Genomic DNA, 13,617 nt, shown 5'->3' with positions numbered 1-13,617 from the left:
TTCAGGTATGAGACCCTTCTTGAGGATTTCTTGTAGTGGAGGTCTTGTGGCTATGAAGTCCGTTAGCTTTTGTTTGTCTGGAAAAGATTTAATTTCTCCCTCATATCTGAAGGATATTTTTGCTGGATAGAGTATTCTTGGCTGAAGATTTTTGTCCTTTAAAGTTTTGAATATGTCACTCCAATCTCTCCTAGCTTGTAAGGTTTCTGTAGAGAAATCCGCTGAAAGTCTGATATGGGTTCCTTTGTAGCTTATTTTCTTCTGCCTTGCTGCCCTGAGTATTCTTTTTTGTCATTCATTTTTGGCATTTTTACTGCTATATGCCTTGCACTAGGTCTTTTTCCATTGACAAATCTAGGAGATCTGAAAGCTTCCTCCACACACATTTCTCTCTGAATCCCTAGATTTGGGAAGTTCTCTTCTATTCTTTTGTTGAGCACCCTTTCTGTTCCATTTTCCCTTTCCACGCCCTCAGGAATTCTGATTATTCTTAAGTTGCATTTTCTCATTGAGTCAGCTATTTCTTGGAGATTTTCTTCAGTTTTTTTTAATTCTTAGTTCTCTTTCTTACCCTGACTGGAGCTGTTCAGCCTGTCTATCTTCGATTATGCTAATTTGCTCCTCCATGGTGTCTACATGGGCATTCAGGGAATCCGTATTCTGTTTCATCTGATCCATTGTATTTTTCATCTCTAGTATTTCTGATTTCTTCTTTTTTATAGTTTCAATCTCTTTTGTGAAGTAACTCCACAACTTGTTGACTTGTTTCTCCATATTTCCCTTTATCTCATTGAATATTTTGATGATAGCTATTTTGAACTCATTTTCACTTAGTTTACCTATTTCCAAGTCCTCAGGATATACTTCTGTGTTTTTATTGTTTTCCTTGTGGACTGGAGATTTATAAATTGCTGGATGGTAGAGGAGCGGTTTTTGTGCATGATGCTATTATTCTGTTGCACTTACAACCTGTCACCACTAGATGGGGGTCGAGAGCCACACATTCAGAGCCCTCAACCTTCAGCCACAACGGTGGCACACAGCGTGGGTTGGGGTAGGAGGGGCACTTTCTCTCATGTGCTGACCTGGATTTGGATCAGCTCTCACTCTCTGGTTTCCTGCGGCCCTGGCTTAATGGGGTCCCCACACGCGAAAGCTTTCCCCTGTTAGAGGATTTCCACTGCATGGGCGATGGGACTCCTGGACAATCCCCGGATGCGCAGCCCCTCCCCTGTTCCCTTCCTCACCCACAGCAGCGATTCCAGTCTCTAGGGGAGGGAACGAAGTTCTCTCTTTCCCTGTTCCAGCTCCTCCAAGGGCAGCTGCAGCCTCTCCGCCCTCCATCATTTGGCTGCTTAGGGTTTCTGACGATTTCTGTTCTTAGGATTTTTTTTTTTGGTTGGAAAGTAGTTGCTCTTTTTGGTTGTAATTTGGACGGGAGAGAGTCCCGGGTGAGCTCACACTGCCATGTTGCTGACATCACTCTGATGAATGTCTCAATGGAAGTGTTTATCAGTAGTTATCAGATGAAAACAATAAGGACAACTGAATTGGAACAATACATAAGGTTTTTTTAGATATCTGTATAAATTGATATATACCAATAGAGGTGAGGAGCCAAGGGGAGATTTGTATCAGAAGAGGTTGAGGAGTTTTGTCAAAATTCACGTTCTAGGCCTCACTCTAGACCTGCTGAGTTAGAATGAGTTGAGAGCTGGAAGGAAGGAGAATCCCAGCAGGCTGAAACAGGTGTGTTAGAAGAGCCTGGCAGGTGATTGCATTAGGCAGGCCTTGTCTGTCTTCATCTCCTTTCATAGCTGCTGTTCTAGATTGACCCTCAGTAATTATCAACACTTCCCTCTTCTTAGGATACTTTAATGATGACCTTACCTTAAAGTTGTGCCATGCAGCTTTCTTTCTTTCTTTTCCAGTGTGAGATTCCTCTAGGAACTTATCCGACTTTCCCACTCCAATATTTTATGGTGTGTACCTTGAATACACTGATAAAAGTCAATACCATTATATTACATCAGTCTGGCACCTCAATATATGTTATTTTTTTCACTTTGCTTTTCATAACAATCTTATGAAGTACACAGTACAGAAACTTTGTAATATACTTTCTGAAATCCAAATGTACTGTGTTTTTAGCATTCCCTCAATCTGCTAATGTAGTATGCCTAGTGAAAACAAATTTGACACTAGTCAAGCCTGACTTGATCTTGTTGAAACATTCTGGCCCCTCATGCTTGGCACTTTCCTTTTTGAGTTTACAAACTGTATGTTACTAATGCATTGAATTCAGCCAAAAATAGTACTGTTATGTGCCATAAACATTACCACATATGGCACATTATTTTCTTAAGAATTCTTCTATCTCTTTTGAAAATCAAGATATTATTTGCCTTTCTCTAGACTTCATATAACACTTCTCTTTTGAGTATTCCTCAAAGGTGGTTCGCAGTATTTCAGTTATTTCATTGTAAACTTCATAGGACCTACCTAGGTCGAAGAGTTTCTAATCTGTCTTGGAGGGTGTATGTTAATATTAAAGTTTTGACCACTTAAGATAGCTTGTGTTGTTACTGTTTGTTTATATTTGACCTTCCCTAGTCCTTATTAACTAGTTAGTTCTGAGATCATCAAGACTATCCGTGTTAAATTTGAAAGAAATAAGTTAAATATATGTTTAAGGGCCTACATGTATTTATGACTAAAAATGTATTTTCTTTTAAACAGCATCCACCTTGTACCCAACACAAAAAATGGAAACATCTACCCTCCCTTAATTACCATTGCTTACAATGATATTGATATCAAAGATCCCAACAGCCAGTCTGTGAAGGTGAGTTCCTTACTAATCAGTGCCTCTATTTGTGTCAATATAATAGTGATGCAGTTGACATTATGGTCAAAGGACAATTAGTCCTTTTTCAAGTTTTAAATAAACTCTGCACTTTATATAGTCAGGTGTTAATTATTTTTTACTAATAAGGTTAAGAGGTGAGTTTTTAAGGATCCTGAGTATCAAAAAGCGAGAATTAAGCTTTTGAGTAGACAGCATCACCAGCAGCTGGGCATCCCTGTTCGGGATCCTGGGGTATGCTGAGATATGCAGCTTCTGCTCCTGTCCTCTTTGGCCACCTTGCTTCTGTTAAGATTTTTTTCTCCTTGTCTAATTAAACCAGGAGCTCAAACTTTACAGTGGGTATGTGTGTTCTATTCTCACCAGTATTGCCTCTTGAGAGAAAGACAGTTCAATGGGCAGAAAAAGATTCAGATTATCAGCTTTAGAACTAGTAGTGTTAAAGTGAACTAGAGAATGCAGTTTGGACCTCCAGCCAAGTAGACTTCCTGTTACGTCCCCAGCTCAGTTAAACTTAACCACAGAACTAAAGCCCTGTGCTACCTGGAAGGGCCTGTATATGGAAGAGAGATTGTGTACACCCTGAAGATAGGCTATACCAAAGAGAATGAGCCTGAAAAAGGCTAAGCCACACATTCTCAGTTCCACCTCTCCACCTCACCAGTCAGATAAAGCATCCCTGCTTTGAGGAACGGTAAGTGAAAGAAGGGTAGGTAGAACTCCAAACCAGAGGTAATCGTTCTATACTTTTTCCTCACAGAGAATAAGTAGATATTCCCTTCCCACTCTAGAAACATGAGAGTTGAGAGTAAACGTTCCTTACCTCCAAGACTCACTAATAGCTTTTGATATCTACTATTTTCCTTTTCTGAATTTTAGTGTTCTTCAGCCAGTGCTTTTGGTCTGTCTCTCGTGCTTGTGCTTGTACTTGGCTGCTGTACAAGGCTTTCATTAAGCTGTACTGGATTCAGGCTTTCACTAAGCAAAGAGTAGGCACATAACGTAACTTTTCACTGAAAGATTTCACATCCTCATTTGTATTACCTAATTCGATGCTAAAATTAGTTTCCATTGCCTGAGCTTGTATAGACTGTAATGAGAAGAGAAGACCGTCCAGAAACACACTTAAACAACAAAAGACTACCTGGTTTAAAATTTCCTGGAGGGATCATTCCTGGGTAACCAAGTCTTGGGTAACCAAGACTATATTTATTCTAATATAAAAAACTTCTGAGTCTTTTCTTTAAATATTTTTCCTGTCCAAAATATTCCAAACTAAGTCTTGACAAATCAGAAAATAAGTGATAGAAGAAGAGTTGAGAGAATCATGAAACTATCCTGACAAAGTCCACCTCAAATTCATTCTAATTGTAGAATGTCCAGTTCTTTCATCATTCCTTATTTTCTCATGACAGCTGTTGCAAAATTTAGTTTTAAGCATCTGGCTACATCTCTGCCATCTCACCAACAGCAAATAACCTTCCTTCCTGTTTTACTGAGCAGATCAAGGCCATCCAATATGAATCCCCTTACATTTCCTCTTCAGTTCTTGAGAATCTCTGTTTCATTATCCTTCCTGTTTCTAAGAAAAAAGGTCCTTTCCTCTTCTCTTAAGCTAATCTTCTATACTTGTTTACAGTACTTTCTTCAATATCCTGTTTCACCTCCAACTCCTTATTCAGCCAGTTTCTCTGCTGGTCCCTTTCCTTTGCTTACAACACCTTTCTCATTGTCCCTTCTCAAAAACAAACTAAACTCAAACTACCAAACGATAAGATTTTTCCTCAGTTCTGCCAGCTCTTTAGCTTTCTGTCCTATATCTCTGCTTGATTTCCTGGCCATTTACTCTTTCATCATTTGCCATGTGTCTGACTCTTGTGATTTGCTTCTTTAAAAACCTCTTTTGTGAAGGTCAGCAATGAATTCCACACACACTGGCTTTATTTCTTTAACTTGACATTTATACAACATTTGACATTGTACTCTTGCCTGCCTTCTTCCTGAAACTCCCTACCTATGACCGTGGTCAGACTTAGATGTCATGCCTCTCCTGCCTCTCATGGTCCTGTTTCTCCTACCGTTTATAGCTCTTCTTTGTCTTAATGTAGTGGTTTCCCTAAGATTCTTGTTCAGCCCTTTGACTAACTTTCCTTCTTAGGGTATTATTTAGCCAGTTGCTGAATTCTTGGTACACAACATCAGTCACATTCTTAGTTACAGGAACCTATCAGGAAATGAAATTTGATTAGTTTGGTTTGACTGCTGTTAAGTAACCTCTCTTTCTTTAGTGTGTGTTCAAAAGGGACAGTCACAGCAGCGTGAATAATTCCCAGAAGCATATCCATTTATGTATAAGTAAGGATCAGCTCTAGGAATATCGCTAGTTTAAAAGTACAGCATTTATGGTAGAATCTAGCTACAAATGCATTTTTATAGTAAAAGTAGGTTTGTATTATATAATTTCAGTATGGCTGATTTGCTTTCTTTTAAACATCAGGTTTCTTTCTCAGTTGAATATGAAATGAATCAAGGAGAAGCACATGTCCAGACAGATGTGAGTTTATTTTAACCTGTTAAAATGTTTACAGCATATTTTTTAATTAAAAAAGTTGGGAGCTGGCCCAGTGGCATAGTGGTTAAGTTTGCATGCTCTGCTTCGGCAGCCTGGGGTTTGTGGGTTTGGATCCTGGGTGCGGACCTACACACCGCTCATCAAGCCATGCTGTGGTGGTGTCCCACGTACAAAAAGTAGAGGAAGATTGGTACAGATGTTAGCTCAGGACCAATCTTCCTCACACACAAAAAAAATTTTTACATGTATAGGAAAGTTGTGAAAATAGATCTGCCATATATCCTTAACGCAGCCTCTACTGTTGTTAACATCTTACATAACCATAGTACAATGATCGTAATCAATAAAATTAATATCGATGTAGTCTTGTTAACTAATCTAAGTACTCATTGAATTTCGTAAGTTTTTTCATTATCCTTTTTTTGTTGCAGAACCCAGATCAGAGTTGCATGTTACTTTTAGCTGTCATGTTTCTTTAGTCTCCTTCAATCTGTGACAGTTGCTCAGTCGTTCTTTGTCTTTCATGACTGACCCTAAGATTTTTGAAGAGTATTGGTCAATTTATTTTCCCATGATTAAATATAGTTTTAGCACAGATACCACAGAAATGGTAGTGTGCCCTTCTCAGTAAATGAAATCAGAAGATCCTTGATGTCAGTGTGTCTTACTACTGGTGATGTTCCCGTTCATCATGTGGCTGAGAAGGTGTCTGCAGAGCTCTCCACTGTACAGGTTTTTCCATTTATAATTAATAAATATGTTGTGGGGAGATACTTTGAGATTGCACAAATATCCTGCTACTCATTATTCTTTTGCCTTCTAATTTTTGCATCCATTGATAATTCTTGCCTGTGAAAAGTATTACTGTGATATTTGTCTGATGGTGATTTTCTATTTCTGTCATTTCTTCTATATTTGTTAATTGGAATTCTACTGTAAAGAGGAGCTATCTCTTTGCTCACGTTGATTTATTTATTCAATTATTTATTTAAATCAGTGTGAACTTGTGGATATTTATTTATTCTGGTGATTATAATCCATTACTGTCTGTTTTCTTGTTCAAATTTTACCAAATTTGGCCATTGGGAGTTCCTTCAGTTTGGTCCCTATGTCCTTTCAGCATACCCTCCACCTCAGTTTTTTGAGTACCTCCTTACTTTCTGTTTACAGTTTTTTTGGTTTTTTTTGCTGAGAAAGATTAGCCCCAAGTTAACATCTGTTGCCAATCTTCCTCGTTTTTTCCTTGAGGAAGATTAGCCCTGATCTAACATCCACACCAGTCTTCCTCTACTCTGTTTGTGGGTTGCAATCACAGCATGGCTGACAAGTGATATAGGTCCACGCCTGGGATCCAAACCTGTGAACCTAGGCCACTGAAGCAGAACACACTGAGCTCAAACACTATACCATGAGACAGCCCCTATTTACAGTGTTTTTGAACATTGATGAAGGAAATTACATAAATTCCAAAATATTCTGTTTTTTTTCTTTAGATTGCGTTGGGTGTGTTGGGTGGACTAGCTGTTTTATCGTCTCTTTTGAAGACAGCCGGGTGGAAGAGGCGCATTGGGAGTCCCATGATTGATTTGCAAGTATGATCTGAGGAGTTCATAAAGTCTGTTTCTATCTTTTGATTATTTTATATCCTACCAATAAGACCCAGCTAGAGGATGAATAAAAAGTTGCCTTAGTTTCTCAAGTAGTATAATGAGGAGTGGCATATGCCTGCCTCGTTTCCCCACGACACTGCTGTAGGTCAGCATGCACTCCCATCTGCCATGCCCTTCCTGTTTCTTCACATCCTCACCAACGCTTGATATTTTGCCAGCCTTTCCATGTTTTCCCAATGGTAGTATAAGTAGTATGTCATTGTTGAGTTTAATTTTCATTTCTCTATTATTCTTCATATGCTTTATTAATCATTTGGGTCTCCCTTCCTGTGAACTGCTTGTTTATATTCCTTGCCCATTTTTCTAGTAGGTTTCCAGTTTTTCTTATTTATTTAAAGGAGTTTTTTTATATTTTGTAAATATGAATCCCTTTTTGGTTTGTTGTTTTTTTCTAGTCAGCACCCCACCAGCACCATCAGGAACACATCCAGACTTAGATCACTGGAACTCTTTTTTTTAAAGCTATGCTTTTTTGGGGGGGGCGGGGGGTAGGGGAGGCTAGGAAGATTGGCCCTGAGCTCATATCTGTTGCCAATCTTCCTCATTTTTTTATTTTTAGTTTTTTTCTCCCCCAAACCCCAGTACATAGTTGTATATCCTAGTTGTAAGTCCTTTTAGTCTTCCTACGTGGGATGCCGCCACAGCATGGCTTGATGAGTGGTGTGTAGGTCTGTGCCCAGGATTCCAGCCAGCAAACCCTGAGCCGCCAAAGCGGAGCACACGAACTTAACCACTATGCCACTAGCCTGACCCCGCCCTTTTGGTTTTTGATGTTGAAATTTCTTTTCCAAATGTGACCCATTTGTTATTTTACCTATGTGTTCCTTTGGTTAACAAAAACTCTTAATTTTGATATAGTCACATCTGAATAGTTTTTCATATTGTGGTGTGTGCTTTTAGGATCTTGTTTAGGAAAGCCTTCCCTATCTCAAGAGCAAAAAGATATTCTCCATGTTTTATTCCATTAACTTTATAGTTTTACCTCTCATTTAATCTTTTTTTATATTTGTTTTTGTTTTTATTTTTATCTACCATTTATTGAATATTTATTATGCACAAGGCAGTTTTTTTTTTTTATTTAAAGATTGGCACCTGAGCTAACAGCTGTTGCCAATCCTCTTTTTTTTTTCCTGTTTTTTCTCCCCAAATACCCCCAGTACGTAGTTGTACATTTTAGTTGTGGGTCCTTTCAGTTGTAGCAGTTGTAGCATGTGGGACACCACCTCAGTGTGGCCTGACGAGCAATGCCATATTCAGGCCCAGGATCCGAACTGGCAAAACCCTGGACCGCCAAAGTGGAGCACGCGAAGTTAACCACTCGGCCATGGGGCCGGCCAGGCACTATTTTAAGCTTTACATGTATAATTCATTTAATCCTTACAATAGCTCTATGAAGTTGGTTTTTATTATTATTATTTCCATTTTACACATGATGAAATTGTGGCAGAGGTTAAATAAATTTTCTATTTATTTGATTTTTACAGCAACTCAGTAATGGGTGGTATTTCCATTTAGCTCATTATGAACATGAGAAAGGCAACAAAGTAACTTGTTTGTGCTTGGGTTTCCTGACTCCAAAGCCAATGTGCCAAGGAATTGGAGGAGGGGGCTTGGTTTACTGTTTGGGATAGTCAAGAAAGGCTTCCCAGAGAAGTGAACTTTAAGCTGGGTTATCTGTGTATTCCACAAATAGTCACTGAGGGCCTGCTGTCTGAATGCCAGGCCCTCTACCAGGCGCTGAGAGATGTGATAGTGAGCACAAACAGACATGGTCCTGCCCTGAGAGCTCACAAGAGTTTGCCAAAGAGAAGGGAGGAATGTTTGATGAAAAGTGCCCATTTTGTTCCACAAAATATTTGAGATGACAGTGTGGAGTGGTTAATCATTTATTAGGTGGTTGGAACTGGCAGATGAGGCTACAAATAGTTAGTTTTGGTCCAGGTTGTGAAGGACCTTCTGAGTCAAGAATTTATATTTTAGTGAGGAGCCACTGTACATTTTTAAGGAGAGTGACAATCACATTTACATTTTAGAAAGCTAACTCTTGTGATAGTAAAGAGGATAGATTGGGGAGAATGGTTCCAAACTAGGAGAAAATTAGGAAGCATTTCTAACTTTCTTACATGGTGAAAGATGAGAAAAGTTGAATAAGACAGAGGCTACTGGGAATGGACCAGAAAGTGTTGAGGAAGTGTCTGCGGTTGGTCTTCCTACCTGACCCCTGGTTACATGAAATGAGGCTTCAAGCTTGAGAAACTGGGTAGATAATATGTTATTAAAAGTGATGGTATAAATAGATTGAATCTATAACAGCTGTAATTCTCTTTTTAAATTGCAGACAGTTATGAAATTCTTGGTATACTATGCTGGTGATCTGGCCAATGTTTTCTTTATCATCACTGTGGGAACAGGTCTTTATTGGCTTATTTTCTTCAAAGTAAGTGAGTTTCTGAATTTAACCTAAATGCCAATACCTGAGTAACTGGCAAGCTTTCTTTTTAAAGGAACTATTTTTATTTGTGGGTATTTCCGATCAAGAGTATTAAAAAAATGTGAAACTCACCATCCCTGAGTATGCTGTGTTTAGTGAGTGTGTCACCACCTCCCTCACTTATGCTTTCTTTTGGTTATAAATTGTACTTAGTGAAAACATTGTATGGTCATATTTAACAGCATAATTTTTATCATAGGCACAGAAGTCTGTCTCTGTTTTGCTACCAAGGCCTGCTCAGGAAGAACGTTTTGTTACTTATGTGGGGTGTGCTTTTGCTCTGAAGGTAGGTTTCAAAGGAGAAGTTACCGAGTTTAGAAGGCCTGCTAATAAACTCATAAGTCTTTAAAATTAAAATGCTTTCAACATCTTTGGTGTAAAATTTAGTTTGATTCTGAAGGAAAGCATGAATTATTCTGTTTTACATAGGAAGTCTGTTTTTATTTATAATAGCTCGTTCTGAAAAATCTGCCTTAAATAATTTCTCCTAAGAAGCCATAAATATTTTTGGATTAACATGACTCATAGCTAATTTGATAAAATGATATTTTATTTTGTGACTTTCTTCTTTAAAGTCTGATGATGCGTTCACAACAAGGACAAAATGCCTTCCGGCATGAATTTTGTCTCTGATAATTGAGTGTAGAAGGTACCACCCTGGATAAAGTGCTGATGTCTTAGAATTTGTTTTCTCTGTCTCTATACTCCTTTCCTCCTCTTTCCATGGCAGCCCCTCTCCCTACTTCATCGTTCTGCCAATGTATGTGAAGCTCTTTACACGCCTCTGTGGTAGATCTCATCCCGTTGTATTGTGATGATTAAGTGTCTGCTTTTCCCCCTGATCCATGAGCTCCTTGAAGAGGGGAACCATCCCCTACTTAGATTTTTGTCCTTTGTTTAATCAATAATGCATCTACTGTGAGGAATGCCTCAGTTCAAACATATTACTTCTGTAAATGAAAAAGATGTGTTTCAACAACACTTTTTTTTAATCAGAAATCTCAATACGAGAAATAGAAAGAAGACAGAGAATCTTAAAACTTTTATTAGGGCAAGCAAATTACGGCTGAAAAATATCTTTACTTAGAAAGAAGTCAGATGATCTAGAAAACAAAGTATGCTTTTGGAACCCTTGGGAGAGTCAGTTATGCAAGGCCACTATAAGGAGGAGGTAGTATGTCTCCTTTTTTCATATTTCTGTTTTAAAGAAAGGTGGAGGAAGGGAAAGCGAATAAATATGTGTATAAAAATTCTGTGAATTTGGTGATTTCATATTGATGAGCTTCTAGTGATCCCCTAATGGTATTTTAACTTTATTTGTCATTTGTGAAAATTATATGTTTTTGTGATTATGGTATGTTTGTTTCTTAAAGAATCAGTATTGGTTTCATAAGCAGGCTTAATGCAGATACTTTTAGGTATTTTGTTTGTCTTTCTCAGGCTCTGCAATTTTTACATAAGCTCATATCCCAGATTACCATAGATATATTCTTTATCGACTGGGAGCGACCTAAAGGAAAGGTTCTTAAAGCTGTTGAAGGTAACTGAAATAACCATTTGTACCAATTCTTTTGCTACCCTTGCAGAGCAAGGAAGATGAAAGCCTTTTACTCATTTTATCTTCCTGGCCAGGTGAGGGTGGTGTTCGGAGTGCTACCGTTCCTGTGAGCATATGGAGAACATATTTTGTAGCAAACGAATGGAATGAAATTCAGACTGTGAGAAAAATTAATCCACTCTTTCAAGTACTTACTGTCCTCTTCCTTTTGGAGGTATAAACTGTTTGACTTAATTCTACGCAACTTATGGGTACTCATAAATATTAATTTAATATTTCATGTTTTCATGTCAGTGGACGGGTTTTCTAAAGGTTAAACTATTGTTATCAAGCCATTAAAAAGGAGTAGCTTTTTAAAAATCATGGTAAAATACACATAATATGAAATTTAGCATCTTAACCATTTTTAAATATACAGTTCAGTAGCATTAAGTACACTCACATTGTTGGGCAACCAATTTCTAGAACTCATTTCATCTTGCAGAACTGAAACTCTGTACTCATTAAACAACAACTCCCATTCTCCCCTCTCCCCAGCACCTGGCAACCACTGTTCTACTTTCTGTCTCTGAAGTTGACTACTCTAGTTAAGGAGTGGCTTTTAAACCACTGGTTTGTAGCAGAATCCCCTGGGAAGCTTTTTCAAAATACCTATGCCTCACCCCACTCCTAGAGATTATGGTTGATTCAGTAGCTCTGAACCAACTCTAGGTATCTGTATTTTGAAAAAGCTCCCTCCTTCCGTGACTCATATTCTCGCTTCTGTATTAGACCCACTATTATAAGATTGAAATTTTCCAGCAAATTATCATTGAATACCTACTATGGACTGTGTTCTGTGTTAAGAGCTGGGGCTATAGCTGAACCAGATACAGTGAATGGGTACATGCTTATGATCTCTTACAGTTATTTCATGGATCTGTTTGGAATTGTTAAAGGAAGTATTCAGTACTGAATATGAGACTGAAATATGGAAACTTTATGTGGGTAACAGGTTTTCTCGGGAATTAGCTGCTTAAATAAAGTTAGATATCAGTTATTAACTCTTATGTCTTTCTGTCTGCCTTCCTACTTTTTACCTTCTTTCCTTCCTTTCTCCTTCCTTTCCTTTTTTAACGTTAGGAGAAGAATGTGTGTGTCCCTGGGACATATGAACAATATCTCCAAAATTCATTTATAGCAGTGTTTTTTAAAGCTTTAAGACATGTTGCATGAGAAAGAAGTTTTATAGTCAAGTAAGTTTTGAAAACACTGGATTCTATAAAGTCATGTAGAATTCCTCTGCCATAAAACTTCCCAGAGCCTTTATTCTGTGAGAGTGGAAGGCGTGAAGTGAGTATAATATACCGGCAGAACTTATTTAACCATGTCTTCCTTTTATCAAGGAAGATATCTTTTCTCAAGAGATACTTTGGCAAATACTATTTTAAAGTATGAAAAGTATTTTGTATAATGCCTGGCATATGTTAAAAACTTATGAAATGCTGATTGTTCATTGGTAGTTTACTGAAGAAAGTTTTATTCTTTTGGCAGAAATTTTTGAGTTTTGTCAGTGTATATGATAATAAAGTTATATTTGGCCCTTAGGCATATTGAAGAGAATACCAAATGAACTAACTAAATATTTTTTATTAAATACTTTCTATTTAAAATACTGGGTAATTATCTTTATCTAGATTTTCTTCTGTTGGTAGAAACTTGAATATTTTAGTTTTTCAAGGTAAGAAATAGGCAGAAGTGTCTCATTTTCAGACTGGAAGAATTTTCTTTATCCATGTCTGTTTAAATTATTATTTTTCCTCTTTACTCCAGGTTGTAGGATTCAAGAACTTAGCATTAATGGATTCATCCTCTAGTCTTTCCAGAAGCCCATCTAGCTACGTAGCTCCTTATAGCCGCATTTTGAGATATGCAGTGTCTTCTGCTCTTTGGCTAGTCATTGGAATTATACAGGTAACAAGAGATTATATTATGCATAAGCAACATTGCCTCTCTATAATTATAACTGTGTTTACATACTAATTATCCTCAGATATTGCTCACGTCCTGATTTCTGTAGCAGAAAAAAGGTGACCACAAGAATAATAATAGCAGCTGATAGCTAATTCTTACGTAGTGTTATAAGCTTGGCACTGTGTTAATTAATTGCATTATATGTGTTAACTTGCTTAATCTTTGTAATAGCCCTCAGAGATAGGTTCTGTTAGTATCCTTATTTTACAGACAAGGACCCGGAGGCCCAGAAAGGTTAAATAGTTGCCTCAAGTCATGCAGTTAGAGATTGGCAGAATTGGAATTTGAACCCAGGCAATCTGATTTCAGAGTTCCTGTTTTATCAGGAGTGGTGCCCTGAAGGGTCTTTGACAGTCTGCAGCTTTCTAGTCATAGGATGGATTCCTAGTTTACTTTGTATAAAACTACAGGGATGGCTAAGCTTCCCTTAATATTTTTTCTTTTAAA

At 37.8% G+C, this 13,617-nt stretch overlaps 1 protein-coding gene across 5 annotated transcripts in view; it reads left to right on the top strand.

Annotated features, from left to right (window-relative positions):
• Window positions 1-13,617, top strand: part of TMEM67 (transmembrane protein 67) — a 54,875-nt gene that overhangs the window by 29,876 nt on the left and 11,382 nt on the right. For 3 of the 5 annotated variants that reach the window (XM_046642648.1, XM_046642652.1, XM_046642653.1), the window contains 8 exons: window positions 2,740-2,845; window positions 5,364-5,420; window positions 6,932-7,030; window positions 9,447-9,545; window positions 9,799-9,885; window positions 11,040-11,139; window positions 11,232-11,371; window positions 12,970-13,110. In XM_046642648.1, coding sequence (XP_046498604.1) covers window positions 2,740-2,845; window positions 5,364-5,420; window positions 6,932-7,030; window positions 9,447-9,545; window positions 9,799-9,885; window positions 11,040-11,139; window positions 11,232-11,371; window positions 12,970-13,110 — 829 coding nt within the window. Of the gene's footprint in view, window positions 1-2,739; window positions 2,846-5,363; window positions 5,421-6,931; window positions 7,031-9,446; window positions 9,546-9,798; window positions 9,886-11,039; window positions 11,140-11,185; window positions 11,372-12,969; window positions 13,111-13,617 lie in introns of all 5 variants that reach the window. The other 2 variants (XM_046642650.1, XM_046642649.1) reach the window with 2 other exon arrangements.

This window comes from Equus quagga, chromosome 16 (genome assembly GCF_021613505.1).
Source record: "Equus quagga isolate Etosha38 chromosome 16, UCLA_HA_Equagga_1.0, whole genome shotgun sequence".
In the NCBI taxonomy this organism is placed as follows: Eukaryota; Metazoa; Chordata; class Mammalia; order Perissodactyla; family Equidae; genus Equus; species Equus quagga.
The sequence above is the reverse complement of the archived record's forward strand: the minus strand, read 5'-3'. Positions and strand labels throughout refer to the sequence as shown.